The 16,298-nt window shown below is 41.3% G+C and overlaps 4 protein-coding genes across 4 annotated transcripts in view; 3 read left to right on the top strand and 1 right to left on the bottom strand.

Annotated features, from left to right (window-relative positions):
• The first annotated feature begins 44 nt into the window (after window positions 1-44).
• Window positions 45-2,967, top strand: ccno (cyclin O). The gene is made up of 3 exons (XM_019886987.1): window positions 45-749; window positions 928-1,113; window positions 1,812-2,967. The coding sequence occupies exons 1-3, from the start codon at window positions 456-458 to the stop codon at window positions 2,292-2,294; spliced, it is 963 nt and encodes a 320-aa protein (XP_019742546.1). The 5' UTR covers window positions 45-455; the 3' UTR covers window positions 2,295-2,967.
• A 1,454-nt stretch (window positions 2,968-4,421) lies between these two features.
• LOC109525842 (multicilin-like) lies at window positions 4,422-8,325 on the top strand. Its single transcript, XM_019886651.1, has 7 exons — window positions 4,422-4,842; window positions 4,923-4,998; window positions 5,087-5,157; window positions 5,523-5,583; window positions 6,464-6,678; window positions 6,866-6,988; window positions 7,895-8,325. The coding sequence occupies exons 1-7, from the start codon at window positions 4,729-4,731 to the stop codon at window positions 8,309-8,311; spliced, it is 1,077 nt and encodes a 358-aa protein (XP_019742210.1). The 5' UTR covers window positions 4,422-4,728; the 3' UTR covers window positions 8,312-8,325.
• A 3,369-nt stretch (window positions 8,326-11,694) lies between these two features.
• Window positions 11,695-16,298, top strand: part of LOC109525834 (uncharacterized) — an 11,572-nt gene continuing 6,968 nt past the window's right edge. The window contains exons 1-2 of the mRNA XM_019886637.1: window positions 11,695-11,817; window positions 12,725-12,784. Coding sequence (XP_019742196.1) covers window positions 12,740-12,784 — 45 coding nt within the window. The 5' untranslated portion in view covers window positions 11,695-11,817; window positions 12,725-12,739. The remainder of the gene's footprint in view (window positions 11,818-12,724; window positions 12,785-16,298) is intronic.
• The window catches only part of LOC109527358 (probable glutathione peroxidase 8), a 3,253-nt gene continuing 1,918 nt past the window's right edge, over window positions 14,964-16,298 (bottom strand). The window contains exons 3-4 of the mRNA XM_019889246.1: window positions 16,060-16,276; window positions 14,964-15,492 (exon numbers count right to left, since the gene is read on the bottom strand). Coding sequence (XP_019744805.1) covers window positions 15,329-15,492; window positions 16,060-16,276 — 381 coding nt within the window. The 3' untranslated portion in view covers window positions 14,964-15,328. The remainder of the gene's footprint in view (window positions 15,493-16,059; window positions 16,277-16,298) is intronic.

Below are 16,298 nucleotides of genomic sequence, written 5' to 3'. Positions count from 1 at the left end.
AAAACAACAAAACAAAATAAAACAAAAACAGCTCACGGTTTTGTTTCCAAATAAACATGACATCATGTCTAATAAATGAATAAATAACGAAATAAATGAGAAAACACAATGTTAAAATTGGCAATCTTTTTAAAACCGCAAAAGTATTATGACATTTTGTCGTGACAAATGCTTTCGATGTGATTTTATTGTATTATTATATTTTAATTACTGTAATTATTATTTTAATTACTCCTCCAATTGGTAGCCCGGGTTAAGTGTTTGACATATGGTGCCTCTGTGTGAAGAACTAATTGAGACAGGCAACTTCAATTGTTTTGGTCGGGCTCTCGTCGCTATGGTAACGAGGCGAGAGAAGCGGGGAAGACCCCGGGAAAGGGCGACTCCCCCTTCACTTTCCACTGGGTAAACTCCGGCCTCCGTCTGGGTTCGGGTGCATCTGACGCACGCCGGAGATGGTGCTCGTGAAGCGGGGCGGTGATGGCTCCGTACGAGTCCGGGTCGAGCGGTACCGGAAACAAAAACTTGTGTCCAGATTGAGTGACTCGGGTTTCGAGGATGATTTGGCAGGTTCTCCCACTCCTCATACCGGGGCAGCTTCGTCACCTCCGTGTGTGGACGAACCGGAGGGTGACCCGGCAGATCAAGCTTCCAACTGGTACCTTCAGTACGGTGATGTCGGCTACAAGATTCAGAAGGAGAGGGAGGCGCTGTTTTACCCGTGCAAAAGTCTTGCTCTCCAGCCACAAGTAGGTTCAAGTGCAGAGGAGGAGACATTTTGTCCTCAAATTAGGACCACATTTATTTTGTAAAAGAGACAGATGGACAAAATCGGCAGTACAGATACATGTGTTAAAAAACAGTGATGCCCTAACTTCAATTCGTTCGGTAGTCCCAATTATGTAAATAACGTTGATTAATTGATAGGTGACTGCTGAGGCTCGCTGCAAACTTGTCAGCTGGCTCATCCCGGTGCACAAGCACTTCCGCCTGTCCTTTGAGTGCTGCTGCCTGACCGTCAACATCATGGACAGGTTCCTGGCATGCACGCCAGTGGCCGCCGACTGCTTCCAACTTCTGGGTGTCACGGCACTGCTCCTTGCCAGCAAAAAGGTATTTGTAAGAACAAACGCGTTTCCATTTTAAACAGCATATGAAAAGTCATGGGCACCGGGGGCCACCGGTTTTCAAAGGACTTACACAAGGTTTAATGGTATCTATCTATCTGTCTATCTATCTATCTATCTATCTATCTATCTATCTATCTATCTATCTATCTATCTATCTATCTATCCATCCATCCACTCCATACATAGATATAGGTGCTATTTGTATTTGCCTTCTACATCAAATACGTAGGGCAGTGGATCTGCGAGAGGGAGTGCTGCACTGCTGTGGGAGTGGTCATAGTTGAATTTAAATGAAGGCCAATCAAAGCTTCTCCTCTCATTCCCTTTAGATCTGCCAGTGCCCCAAATTCACCCAAATCGCGTTAGGCCAGCTGTGCCAGGATTTACATGTCGTCTTAGTAAGCATAAGCTTTGGCCAACTTTCTGCCAATAATTGTCACTCTGCTGTGTGCATCTCCAAGAAAAACCCGGCTTGGCATAGGACAGTCTGCCAGATTGGCAAATGCGCAGCGAGCCTTGCGATGATTCTAAAAATGTGGTATGTCAGCATTTGTGCCATAGCGCAGGTACGCTGTCTACGAAAACAGAGCCCCTAATGTTTGTTATACTGGTGGTAGCCCACTTGTTTTAAAATTTTGTGAACCACTATCCTGGATGGTTGGTCAAATGTGTCTTTCCCAGGTGGAGGTGTGCTCTCCCAGCATCAGTCATCTCTTGTCCCTGTGCTGCGACACCTTCACCAGGGAGCAGCTCTTCAACCTGGAGCGTCTCATCTTGGTGCGCCTCCACTTCCGGCTGGGCGCGCCCACCCTGGCCTTCTTCTTGGACTACCACGCCAACCACATGGATGCCGCCAATGTGCCTGTGAAGCGATGCAGCAGCCTGGCCCAAAAGGTGTGTGAGCTGAGCCTTGCCGACTACTCCTTCAATAAGTATGTTCCATCTCTGACGGCCAGCTGCGCGCTGACCCTCGCACTTGAGTTACTCCAAGTTGAACACGTCAGATGCCGGCCGGAGGATGAATTACAGGACAGCACGATGAAGGATCAGTGTGGCAGCGACCATGACAAAGCAGACAGCAGTTTGGCTCAGGAGTGCAGAGGCAATCTCAAGCTTCTGGCCGCACTGAACAAGGAGTCACTGAGTGGAGATGCATTTGTTTAAACATAAAGAGGGTGGAGGTGGGGGGGGGGGTCCTGCCTCCTTGGCTCTCTCCCTATTGCACGCCCGCCACTGTTGTTGAGCTCCTTGTTCGAGAATACCAAGTGGTGCGATAAGTACTGAGAAACATTAAACAGTGATTCCAAAGCTGCGGCACAAAAGTGTTCTGTGACAGATCTGATAATTATTACTATTTACAACAACAAATGTATCTTTGTTAACCATCGAAGCCATTGATGTGTAATGACAGGCAGATCAATTACTGTAAATGGTCTTCCGCTATAGTTGGCAGAAGGTACACCTATGTGTGTGTGTGTGTATCCACTTGTCATCATTCAAAATAATATCGTGCTCAGCGAAACAAGACATTTCTCACTGTGTGCATTTGTGAGTAAAATGAGCTGAGATTATAAATATTTTAGTATTCATGCTTTTTGTGACATTTTTGTTTGGTGGCGCGCCATGAGATTTTTCGAATGTAAAATATGTGCCTTCGCTCAGTTAAGGATGGGGAACACTGCATATGCTGTGCCTTTTTCATTTCAGTATTTTTACATTGTTTTTATTTGAGTCATTGTCGTTCATATCATGTGTTGGGATGTCTGCGAAGAAGGAGGGATCAACATTTGCAGGAAAAGGTTCTTTTTAAATATGAAATAAATTTGGAGTAATTGTTGTTTGTATGAATGAATGAGTTATTTAAACATGATATTGCCAGATATTATTCAACGGGGCAGAGATGTGTCACTCATTTTAAATAATTACATTAAAGAAATATGATGCAGCTTTTAAATTTTAATTTCGGAAATTGGAATGCCATTAAAGCAAAAATAAACACATTCAGGCCGAAAACAAATAATTCTTGCAAACATACATCACATTCAGTAAACCATGAATTCCAATTTTTTTCACCACATTTTCACTATATAAAACACGTCCGAACACTTCATTCACTTTCTTGAGTTGAACCACGCCTGAACACTTTTTTGTTATTACCATTGAAACCAATTTATCAAAGAAATTATGCTTTTAATACGGAAGAGGATTAGGGCCAATGAAGAAAAAAAAAAAACAAGGTTGGCAAATAATAGTCCATTGTTGGAATTAATTTCATTTTACGCATGTAGAAAATATACTTTTAAGGCACATTTAACCTATCCTGAAGTAGTAAAGCGTGCTGAATCTTCGCGGAGCGGACATGAATACTTCAATTAAATTATTCTTCAGTTGTAAACGTTGTCATTTGGTGTTGTATTCTTCCACGGTGACCTATAGGCGCCCAGGGAGGCTCTTTATCTCGCTAATCCATTACGCGTGGCAGCTCGACCTGCTGACACAGTGTCGACCACACAGGTGCATTCAGCGTGAAGGGCCCACTGCACTTCTCCTCTTGTTGTTTGTTCGTGGAAAGGCAATTGTCACGACTCGTGTTGACCAAGCGTCGCAATTAATTGCCCTTTTCCTTTTGCACTTCTACTGGCCTTGAACTCATCTTCTGCTTACGCGTGAAAAAATACATATACTGGGATAATCGTGATTAAAAATTGTTGTTTATACCACTGTAAGTTGGGGGGTTCGTTGTTTTTAATGGATGGCTCTAATTTACGAAACTGCAAAAAGGCGAGGGATTCCGTTTGAACGCAGCTTAAAAGCACGATCGGGAACGCACTTTTCGCAACTAAAATCACTTCCTGCTTTCCTTTTCTTCAGCCAATCAGAAGCCATCAATGTAAAAACATATCTAAGTAATTATTAAACAACAGGATGTAAGTTAGGAAATCTTAACATGAAATAATATGACGCTGAACTAATGCTAAAATGATAATAATTAATAATATAACGGCGTATTGTAATGCCCTTCAATAGCGGAGAGAAGGATGCACGCAGTCGCTGATACAATTCGTCGGTATTTAATAAACAAGTAAGGCAGTAAACACACGCATTCAAAGGAGTTGCTGTTAGCCACAACTCACGCCCATGCACTCTACACTCAGACTGACTACCGGAGCCAATCTTCCCCCAACCTGGCTCCTCCCCTTTCTATGACGTCACACCAATACAAGAAACAGATACTACAGTAGGTTTACACCGCTACCAGAAATTTACGCAAGGAATATTGTGGCTGCTTCGGGAAATGGCCGTAAACGCACGTTTTTGTATCTTGACAACGGTCTGATGGATACTGAAGTGCAAACCAAAGGCGTTGCGTTTTATTTTGACTCAAGTGGAGTGCAGGTGGGCCGCCCTGACTGAGCCGCTGCAAAGGCGCCCTTTGCGCGCGCTCCTGCACTTCCCCACTCCAACCCAGAAAGACCGTTAGTCCCCCTCCAGCTCAATCTCCGAGGACGCCTTCAGTCCCTGGAGACGACCTTAATACGTCCATTTGATTGGGCCGCAACGTGAATCCGCGCCAAGAACCGGGAGAATGTGGCCTTAAATGACCCGAGGAATCGCGCAAACAGAAAATGGAGAGATGAAGATGCACGGTGAGAGAAGCGTGTTTGCTGACGCGTTTCACAGGGGAGGGAGGATCCCACGTCACGTTGACAAGGTATGGAATGCGGTGCCTTAAATTGTAGCGCAAAAAAAAAAAAAAAAAATGCGGATCCAAACTCGAAAATATTTCTATAGTTGCTGCAGGATAAGGTGCCCAGAAGCAGCAGTCCGGTCACTGTTTATGTGGAGCTGCCCTGCAATATTGAGCAAGGTTTACGCATCCTTACAGGCACCACTTTGCTTTTGATGCACTTAAATAAACAAATGAATGACTCGTGGTTACTCTCTTTTTTTAAAAGCCTTTCCAACAATTGCATGGGATGATTTAGAAGACTGCACCGGAAAAGAGAGCGACTCACTGAGGTCACAGGTAGGAGAGAAACTCATTTTTTAGAACCACTTTTTTTTCCTTGCTGTGGTTAATGACTCTGTTTGCACGTTTAAGAGAGGGAAAAAAATAGGGAGGCCGATATACATGCAGTTGCGCATCACTCTCAGTCTGTTAATGTTTGACAAGGTGCGCTGGAATCCTGCACAAATAGCGTCGTAAGTCAGACTACAAAAACACTACTTTTGCCTCAGTGCCCTGAACGCATCACGCTCATTCTCCAAATCATGATTGCCAGTGTATCCGTGCAGCCGCCACATTGGTGGGACACTCAGGTAGATTACTTTTTCGGGTGGGTGCATCTTAAACATGCATGTTCCTCATATTAAGTTACTTTTTTTCAACAGGTAAATGGATGTGATGGAGGTGAGCGAGACTTTGGGGACTTTGCATTGGATTTTGTGGCAGGTAAGCAAAGTAACCATAACTTGAAAATATAATTTCTGTCATAGTTGCACGTGACTACAGAAACCTGATGCTCACTTGAAATACTGTGCAATTGATTTGTTGAAATGTAGAATGTGTGACTTGAAATTGGAATTATTGAAATCAAGGATTGTGGAAGGGGTAAGAAAAATTGGAATTACTGTACTATGAAAAATAATTGGAAGTTGCACTGGTTTGAAATGGGTAAACAATGCGGAAGGAGGAGGTAACTTATATAACTTATATAAATATATTTTAAATTTGTGCATTTTTTTGTGAAAATTTGTGAATTTTACTGCAAAAAGTGTGGAATTCTAGAGATTCTAGAATTATTGGACTGTGGAGAATAAGTTCCTCTGGGTTAATTGAGATAAACAGTTGGAAGTTGGAATGGTTTGAGTCAATCAAGAAATGTGAAAGGAGGAAATAAATATGTAAGCCGTATAAACTACCTTTAGGGGAATTCGATTGGAAAAATTTTCACAAATGTTTGCATGATTATGATGTGGAAAAGAGTTTCCAAGATATTCTGAATGAATCAAAATGTCTGAAGCTGGAATGGCTTGAATTTTTCAAGAAATATGGAAGGAGGTGGTAAATATATCAAATATATTTTAAAATTGAGTTTAAAAGATATTTTACTGTGACAAGTGTGACATTTTTTGGAATGTGGGGAATTATTGTAATTAGGAAAATAGCGACCACAATGGTCAATTTTGAAGTTGGAATGAGAAAAAAACGTTTGTGGATGCGGAAAGTAATAGATTTCCTGAGCGAGGTCCTATTTTCAAGTTGGAATGGATTGAATCAATGGAGAAATGTAATAACAGCAATAACGATGGCGACACTAAATTTCTGACAGATTCTCCGGCCACTCTCGAGAGCAGCCTGTACCCTGCAGAGCTGGTCCCCTTTCAGGGCTGCGACATACCTCCCCTCACCCCTCAGCATGTCTTCTCTCCAGAGGAAGGCTTCACGCTTCCCAATTCCTCCTGCACACATGACCAGGATGGTTTACTATGGACGAGTTTCAGTTCATGTCAAGCCCGGATGGGAGGTGCTATGGAGGCCAATAAGGTGGGTCGTTATTTATGAGTCGAGAGAAGTTATTACCGATCAGTAAAATCAGGGCTTGTGATCCATCAGAATCGGTTCAGTGATTTCTCCTGAATATGCGATATGTGGGCATATTGGGAAACCTGTTTAATTCACAAAAAATGCATTGACGTGGGTATGAAGTGGATTTTGAAGTGCTATCTGATCACATCCCAATTTCCCGCAGGTGCCTGAGACTTTGCGCAAAAGACAAAGTGACCCATCTGAGGAGAAGAACCTACACCTGAGGCAGCTTGCGTGCCAAGCAAAGCTCCTCGCGTCTGTGCTGGAGGTGTGTGAAAAATGTTTGGTGGAAACCACAAAACACTAAAGAGGACTCCACACGGAGATACGCCTCCGTGGATGAAAACTATGATCGCGAGAGACCACATGTGAAACTGTTGTTTTTCAAAAAATAATAATTTTAGGCCATCCACATGGTTTAAACACGTCAACTGACGCAAACATATCTAAAGACATTGTAACACATTTTGAAGGCACAGAATGTAAAGAAGATACTGGACAGTAATGTAGTACAGTGGTGCCTAGAGATATTAATTTAATTTGATCCTTGACCAGGATCATAATGAAAATTACTCAAATCATCTTTGCCAACTGAAATTAATGGAAATGCGATTAATCCATTCCAAGGGCCACCCCCCAAAAAACAACAACAAAAATCTTTACCGTTCACAAAAAAATGGCTGATATGACATCATCTTACTAAGTCACAGTATTAATAGTATTAGTCTTAGTATTACCTGTCGTATCTTTCTTCATTTGTGTTTGCATGACTATATTATACTGCCTCCCAGTGGCCAAGGCGAGCACATGAGAAGGAGCAGCACAATAAATCAGATTGCAGAATTAAATCATGATGGACAAATGCTTTAATTGTTTACACTTGATTTAAAGATGTTATTCCTTTATGTTTTAAGTCACTGATGGTGTCATTGTACACTTGCCTGACTTGATTGCAGTTAGCATGGGATTGGTTCCCGCTCAGTGGTCGTGAGTGGTTGTTCGTCTCAATGTGTGCCTTGCGACTGGCTGGCGACCACTTTAGGGTGTAGTCCACCTGTCTTCCAAAGTTGGCTGGACATAAGACACATTATTTACTTTAGTGGGACAAAATCTGGCGCATAAGCCTTGAATTTGACACATCTTTACGTGTAGCCCTTCATGTGTCCTCTATTAGAAACTAATGGCAGACAGGGAGCCAGATACCAGCGAACCGGCAAGGCCTTGCGGCGATAAATCCACAAGTCCCCGCAAGAGGCAGCGACTGGACGACGGCTGGGGGTCCCCTGACTTGGTGGAGGAGATCTTGAAAGACGTCAGCAAGCGCTGCGATGCCGTGTTGCACACGAATGCCCGTGGGAGCGTGCCACGGTGGGACAAAGACACGATCCCCATGTACGGGGCATTCTCTGGCCTGCAGACCTCCATATGCAATGACGGCAGCAGCAACGCAGAAGAGGATGCGTCGTCTTTCTGTACTTCTGTTAAAGAGCACTGCACAATAAGAACACGTGTGTTCCCTCAGGGCCGGGCTTTCACCTCAGGCACCCATCTTGGTGGGTTTCGCTTCCGCTGGGTTCCCAACCACAATTAAGAGCCCCAGAAAAATAAATAAATAAATCACAACTGTAAAGGAAGTGTGGGTGGGCAAATAATGTTAATGCTTAACTTGTAATCTGCAGTGATATTGGTAAATGATTACATGATGTCTTCCTCAGGTAGCTTGTAGGCTAATCAGTCAGAGGACACAACACTGCCCGGATATTTGTTAGCATTGCGATGCTGTTTACATGCCTGCAAATGTAATTATCTCAAGCCAAACACTGTCCTTTTGTCAATGTTTACTTGGCTTTTTTTTAATGTTATTTTGCAGTTTGGATCATCCACTTGAACACTGGATGGGATTTTATTGTGAAACGAGGGACTTAACGTAAATAAATGATTTGTGTGCTAACTTTGCTTGTTTGAGCAGTGAAACAAATGTAACCCGGTGACCTCTGAGGTGCACGGGCTTCCTTTCCTTTTGTCTCTCAGTCTTCTGGGTTGACTGTGTGGTCTGGGAAAGGCCACTGTGTCATGATGCATTGCGCTCTACATCCTTCTTTACATCCTTGTTTTTCACATTTTAACTTTGTACACAAACAGCATGAGTCTCTGTGGCTAAATCACCCGTATCAAACTCAAGACCAGAAGGCCAGATCCTGATCATTTGCATGTTGGAGGAGGGAAACATCTAAAACATGCAGGATAGAGGCCTTGAGGACCGGAGTTGGTGACCCCTAATTTAGAGTCTTCAATGAACCTGATATGCATATTTCTTGGAATGTGGGAGGAGGATATTTATTTTGAATCATGATACAGAGATCCTATCGGATATTTCAGTATTTATTGTTTGAAGATTCATGTGCAGTCCTGTTATTATTTCGGAGTATGAATACTTCATTATGAATCAATAAATTCCCTCATTGGATTAACAAAAGCATCTATCTATCTTTCAAATATTAGCTGATTTATCTCAATTATTTGCAGTCACATAGGGTATATGTGTCTATCTATCAGTCTATCGGCTTGTTGTCTATCTCTCATTCTATGGGTCAATCAATCTGTCTGTCAATCAGTTTGTCTATCATCTCTCTACAGTAATCTCACTCTCCAAGTAATATGAGGTAGGCAGCTTTGAGCCGAGTGCATGCTCCACCTTATTTGGCTGCATGCAAACAAATGTGTTTGTCACCGACAGCAGGTCCTGCAGGCCAAAGTAGGGCCGAGCTTTATTCATTTTTTTTTTTTTTTTTTAAGCTGCACGTGACACATTTGACCGCTTAAAGCAAGCGCCAAACTGCGGGGGCTCGTGCCGGAGGGGAAAACTATACTCACACACATTACACAACGGGTTTCTAAGGAGACTCAAAGCAAACCAGCGAGTTGGGGGTGCGAAGCAGCCGGAATTCCGCGGGAAGCACTGTCAGTAAAAAGATACGGGCATTCAACCACAGCAAACATGTGAAAAAAACAAGAATTGGAATTGGAATTAATTTAAAAACAAAACGAAAATAAAAATGGCGATACAATGGTTATTAATTTAAGTGTGTTGTGTATTACAGTTGCTATAGCCACGTAAATGACAATAAAATAAACAATAATAAACACACGCACGCATTAAAAGGCACTAAATAGTACCCATAGTAAATTCTAAATTCAACAAAAAATTTACAAACATATAAACAAAATAATGCTATTAATTAATTCAAATATATTTGATCATCCCGGCGACCCTTGTGAGGATAAAGCGGATCAGAAAATGAATGAATGAGTGAATATATTTGATCAATTTAATAGATCATTTTCATACACATTTACAGTAAACTTTACCTTTACCCGTCAAAAACAAACAAAAAAAAAAAAACGAAAAAAAACCCCAACAACCATTCAAATGCTTATTTTGTCTGAATGTCAGTTGTGTGCTGGACCACAGCTGGCTTCCAAACAGTTACTGTAACGTTACAAAACCTACTTGAGCTGGTCGGAACTGAAAAGAAAAAAAAAAACCAATACAACACACTAAGCCAGCGTGTGTCAGGGCTCGTGCACGCCACGGGTGGGCACATATGGAAGTGGCAGGTGGCAAGAGCGCGCACCCTCATTCGCGCCTTTCAGTCCACTTAAGCGCCACAGCCCCGCGTCGCGAGGCGGCCCCGTGGCGCACTGCGCGTCCATTGTTCAACCCTGATAACTTTTACTTCACCTCGTGACACACTACAAGAATGCAAATCAACTGTACTACAAATGGGGCACATATGGAAGTGGCAGGTGGCAAGAGCGCGCGCACCCTCATTCGCGCCTTTCACTCCACTTAAGCGCCACAGCCCCGATACTGAAACATCATATACGCAGCTTTTCCTGCAATGTCCAAATACGCGAGTAGGCCGACATTATGAATGAAAATTCCAGAACGAGGCTGTGAAATACGACAAAAAAATGAAAGTGTAATTATATGTTGTGAGTCGCGAGGCGGCCCCGTGGCGCAATGCGCGTCCATTGTTCAACCCTGATAACTTTGACTTCACCTCGTGACACGCCACAATAAAGCAAATCAACCGTACTACAGATTAACCGCGACACACTTTAAAATACTGAAACATCATATACGCAGCTTTTCCTGCAATGCCCAAATACGCCGACACTAAATTTGAATTATGAATGAAAATTCCAGAACGAGGCTGTGAAATACGACAAAAAAATGAAAGTGTAATTATATGTTGTGTAATTATGTAAAATGTGTTTCATTAAAATATAAATACGGACATTACATATCAAAATATAATCTAGAGTCCTCATCTGCCTTTATTTGCAAACAAAGGCTCCCTACTGAAACATCATATACGCAGCTTTTCCTGCAATGCCCAAATACGCCGACACTAAATTTGAATTATGAATGAAAATTCCAGAACGAGGCTGTGGAATACGACAAAAAATTAAAGTGTAATTATATGTTGTATAATTATGTAAAATGTGTTTCATTAAAATATAAATACGGACATAACATATGAAAAATATAATCTAGCGTCCTCATTTGCCTTTATTTGAAAACAAAGGGCTGTCCAGGAAAGAGCAGACAACACACAACAGGTGAAGAGTCAGAAGGCTGCCGGCCATCCGCCTCGACCAGGCTGAGAAGACGAGACCAAAAAAAAAACCAAAAAAAAAACGACGGACGACGAGTCTGGAAGGCCGAGAAACACGTTGCATGGGTGAGTGGGTCAAAACTTACTTTAAAACGTTGTCTATATGTTTGTGCGAATATCGATATTCATAAATATCTATTTATTTTTAAGAGTGTAAAATACAAACGAAATGAGTTCAAATGAAATTAGATAAAACTGCATTTTTTCTGTAAATTTGCATGGCAGCAGATTAAAAAAAACGACATTGAGTTTGTGAATCATGTTTCGGCTGTCCAGGAAAGAGCAGACAACACACAACAGGTGCAGCAGAGTCAGGAGGGTGCCAGCCATCCGCCTCGACCAGGCTGAGAAGACGAGACAAAAAAAAAAATACGACGGACGACGAGTCTGGAAGGCCGAGAAACACGTTGCATGGGTGAGTGGTTCAAAACTTAAATTTTAAAACTATGTCGATATGTTTGCACGTCTATCGATATTCATAAATATCTATTTCTTTTTTAATGAGTGTAAAATACAAACGAAATGAGTTCAAATGAAATTAGATCAAAGTACGGTATGCATTTTTTATGTAAGTTTGTATGTCAGCAGATTCAAAAAAACGACATTGAGTTTGTGAATCATGTGTCATAGGTCAGTAAAATTAATACATCAATTGAAACAAAGTTAAAACATGAACAGTTTTTTGCAAGTTGGCCATTACACTGTACAATGTAATTTCCCACTACCTTAATACATTTAGTGTGACAAATGTTGCAGCTATATGCGATGATATTGATTTACTCTTTTCTACAAATACCAATTTTCCTCCCAAATTATGGAGAGTAAATAATTGAACATTGTCTTCATCTTTCGAGCATTATGCCCCTTCCCAGATCCTGAAGAAGGCAAAATTTGGTTTCAAGCAACAAATTATGATGATCTGTTATATCTTATATGTAAGACTGATCATTGTCTGTGTTCGGTGTGCAGGCTAAGGTAATACATCAATTGAAACAAAGTTAAAACATGAACATTTTTTGCAAGTTGACCATTACACTGTACAATGTCATTTCCCACTACCTTAATACATTTAATGTGACAAATGTTACAGCTATATGCGATGATATTGATTCACTCTTTTCTACAAATGATACCAATTTTCCTCCAAAATTATGGAGGGTAAATAATTGATCATTGTCTACATCTTTAGAGCATTATGCCCCTTCCCACATCCTGAAGAAGGCAATATATGTTTTCAAGGAACAAATTATGATGATCTGTGACTAACTTTTTAGCTTGTCCTTATAAACAAGAGTGATAATTTTTCTGTGTTCGGTGTGCAGGCTAAGAAGAGAAGAATGCAGCAGGATGTGGCAGGAAGGAGGAGAAACTATCCTTTCCAGGTAATAGCTTACACCCAAACAAACCATTCAAGTGGAGGTCGTGCACACACACACACACACACACACACACACACACACACACACACATACACACACACACACACACACCTTTTGCGTTATGGTAAGGAAGCAGTGCAATGTTAGCTGGAGTTGCTCTGCGGTCTTCACATTTGTAGAACAAACTTAATGTAGGTTTGGGATGCTTTTACATATTATACATACACACACACACACACACACACACATGCACACACCTTTTGCATTATGGTAAGGAAGCAGTGCAATGTTAGCTGGAGTTGCTCTGCGGTCTGAACATTTGTAGAGCAAACCTAATGTAGGTTTGGGATGCTTTTACATATTATACAGTAATCCTTGTGTATTTAAGATTTACGATTCACATATTGACCTATTTTTAATTTTGGAATTCACCTATTTACAGCCTTTTGCTGAAAAAGGTCACCCATTTGCCTTTTTGTGCTTTCTGAAACACACTAAAATGCCACAAGGCGGCGCCAAACCCCTAAATTAAGGCTGGGTTGTTGGTAATTTTAGAATCTTCATCACCAATTAACAATTGCTTTTTTTTTTGTGGCATAGCTCATTCCCTATACCCTGCATGTAGTTGAATACTACGGAATTATTTAATGCATATGTCTACAAACAGGGTTGTGATGTCGTTTTAAATCATATCTAAACAGGTCCCCCGTTGTCACGACTGTGGATGGTCGTGAGGCAGTGTCTTGTTAGCTGGTTTGTTGTTGCTTGCCAGCTTACCTGTGACTGCCCAACGACTGTTCACACCAACACACACGACTGCATTTACAGAGTGCCTGTTTCGTTATAAGTACCATGGCAACAAGCTTTTGACTGTGAAACAATTAAAGGAGACATACTAGGCTTTTGGCTTTTCCACCCAAACTATTTATATGCAAGCCATAAAAATATTTTTTTTTAGAACATATCCCCTTTCAGTATGAAATAAAAACAGTAGGGCACCAGCTATTTAATATTTTTTAAATTGAGGATTCTACCAACTAACCCAGTGTTCAACTAAATAATCTGCTAAAAATTATTTTGTATGCTCAAACACAATAACGTGTGAATGTTAGGTACAGATATGATTTTTGTCCACTCTGGGTCACCATTCTCACATTCTAATTGAATATCAATTACTTTGAGTGTGGCTTTAAAAGGCTGGTCCTGATCTGGTGAGTGATGTGGGTGTCATTGAATGAGTGTAGAGTTGGCAAGCTGGTAACAGGATAATCATTTAGCCATTCTCAGAATTGTAATAACCTCACATATATGTCCTGTATTGTAAAAACTTGGTCATTACGATACTTATTTTATTTCAGGGATGGACTGGAACGTAATCCCCGAGACAATCATGGGATTACTGTATTTGAGTAACTCAATGAATTTTTGCAGCCCTAAAATAACAATACACTCTATGAACAAGGATTGAGACAAACAGTATGCCTTGGGTTGGACCACCATTTTATGCTTCCAACTTTGTGGGGACAGTTTGGGCAAAGCCCTTAAATGTGTTATCTTTGCACAAAGCAAATTTCACAAATGCATGCTCGGAGAAGTTGGCAAAGACCTGGACTAGGTCGTCTTTTGTTTACACTTTATATAATAGCCAGGTGTCCCAATACATTTTTCTCAATAGCATCTGCTTACCTTTTCTGATTTTTGCTTTGGTCACTACTTTACTAACTTGGCTCCGACAGTTTTGGATAAGTTATTAAAATTTGTAATTTAAATAAAATTGTAATTAGCTCATATTGTAGCAGGACAACTGAATAACATCAACGCGCCTTTATCTTTGTCATGTGTGCTGGTATAAATGTGACTCATGGTGGAAGCGGTTGCGTGTGCTATCCAATCTTATGGTCCTGACTTCCCTGCTTTGAGCCACAAAAAAATTCAAATTCTGTGGTTCGAACTTTATACATAAACATTTGAAGGATTAAAAACACGATTATCAAATGGTGACATAAATACCTTACCTGATAAGTGAAATTACCCCGTTGAATCCATGATGCTGAAAGGAAACAAAAGGTACGAATCATCACTATTTGCAGCATTACCATCAATACCTCCAAGAGGGAATCTTCCATTACACAAATTATACGTATAAGTAATGCTGTACAGAATATACAAATCACAGATAATGTGTTGATTTAGAAATACATTTTAATTAAAAACACAAACATTTCGTTGAGGTGTTTCAAAGAAGAGCTTGAGGCATCATTAAATGTAACACTTTAGTGGCTAAACATCCATCAGTGGTCTAGGAAAATTCATGATTGTAATTTTTTTTTCATCCAATCCAATGGCCGTACACATGCACACATACATTGTTACTTGCCACACATTGCTGCTATTATCTAAAAATGAATGTTTGATCATCCCACTGTTTGGAGTCATGGTCCAACCACGCTCAATGTAGCCTAACAGTTCAGTCCTGCTGATCCTGGTCGTCATGGCACAGGACAGGATTAGGTTGCGTGTCCAATCAGTAACTCTGAATAAACACCGTCATAGCTCCGCACGCTTTTTTACGATGATCTCCCGCACCAGCGCCGCCACTTCTTGGCGAACGCTCTCCATGGGCTCCTCTGCTCGCCAGAAGCGCACCACTTTGCCCTCAGGATTCACCAGAAACTTCCAAAAGTTCCACTTGGGAATTTTCTGCACGGAATCTAGAGAATAAAGATATATTGTGCAAGATTAAAAGGAATGGTACAAACAACAATACAGGGGCTCCTTGGTTTACGATGGTCCAGACATGTTTTAAGTTACGAATGGCGTACAATGAACTACTTTGCTGTACGGCGAATAGATCGATGGAAACAACAAAATAATAAAAATATATGCAGGCAGAAGTAGATTTAGTTTTTTGATACAAATGTACATTAAAAAAAAAACTTCCCCCCCGAATTCTAAGTATAGGTTTGACTTGTGTAATGCAGTATGCATATACTTTCAGATATCTAAAATAATCGGTCCATACAGAGCACAGGTGTCAAACTTAAGGCCAAGGGGCCAGATACGGCCTGCCACGACATTTTAGGTGGCCCCTGAAGGCAAATCATGTGCGTCGACTTCATGTTTCTTACTACCGGTAAACACAAAATTGCAAATTATCTTCTCTTTTAAAGCCAGACCGCATTCAAGTGTTCTTTTTGGTGTTAGTGTTACTTATTCAGACGAGGTTAACCATTCATGAAACAAATAGACAGTGACATGGTGCGTTCACGTGCTCGTACCTGTGAGGAATTTGAAGGCCGGTTCGGCCTCGGAGCCCATTATTCTGATCTTGCCAAAGAATGGGAAGGTGACGCCGTAGGTGGACTTGGCGAACGCTTCAATGTAACTGCTGGTTCCGGGCTCTGTGTCACCAAACTGTCCGCAGGGAAAGGCCAGGACGTTGAAGTGAGACGTTCCCAACTCTCTGTGGAGCTCCTGGAGCGACCCGTAAGCTGCCTCAGTCTGTTCGCTGTGGATC

Source organism: Hippocampus comes, unplaced genomic scaffold (assembly GCF_001891065.2).
Source record: "Hippocampus comes isolate QL1 unplaced genomic scaffold, H_comes_QL1_v1.1 scaffold155, whole genome shotgun sequence".
In the NCBI taxonomy this organism is placed as follows: Eukaryota; Metazoa; Chordata; class Actinopteri; order Syngnathiformes; family Syngnathidae; genus Hippocampus; species Hippocampus comes.
The sequence above is the reverse complement of the archived record's forward strand: the minus strand, read 5'-3'. Positions and strand labels throughout refer to the sequence as shown.

Coding starts and splice junctions, on each gene's coding strand:
- LOC109525842 (XM_019886651.1), top strand. CDS start 4,729: ATGACCCGAGGAATCGCGCAAACAGAAAATGGAGAGATGAAGATGCAC. Junction 4,843..4,922: donor TCCCACGTCACGTTGACAAG/GTATGGAATGCG, acceptor ATATTTCTATAG/TTGCTGCAGGATAAGGTGCC. Junction 5,158..5,522: donor GCGACTCACTGAGGTCACAG/GTAGGAGAGAAA, acceptor TTTTTTCAACAG/GTAAATGGATGTGATGGAGG.
- ccno (XM_019886987.1), top strand. CDS start 456: ATGGTGCTCGTGAAGCGGGGCGGTGATGGCTCCGTACGAGTCCGGGTC. Junction 750..927: donor GTCTTGCTCTCCAGCCACAA/GTAGGTTCAAGT, acceptor ATTAATTGATAG/GTGACTGCTGAGGCTCGCTG. Junction 1,114..1,811: donor TGCTCCTTGCCAGCAAAAAG/GTATTTGTAAGA, acceptor TGTCTTTCCCAG/GTGGAGGTGTGCTCTCCCAG.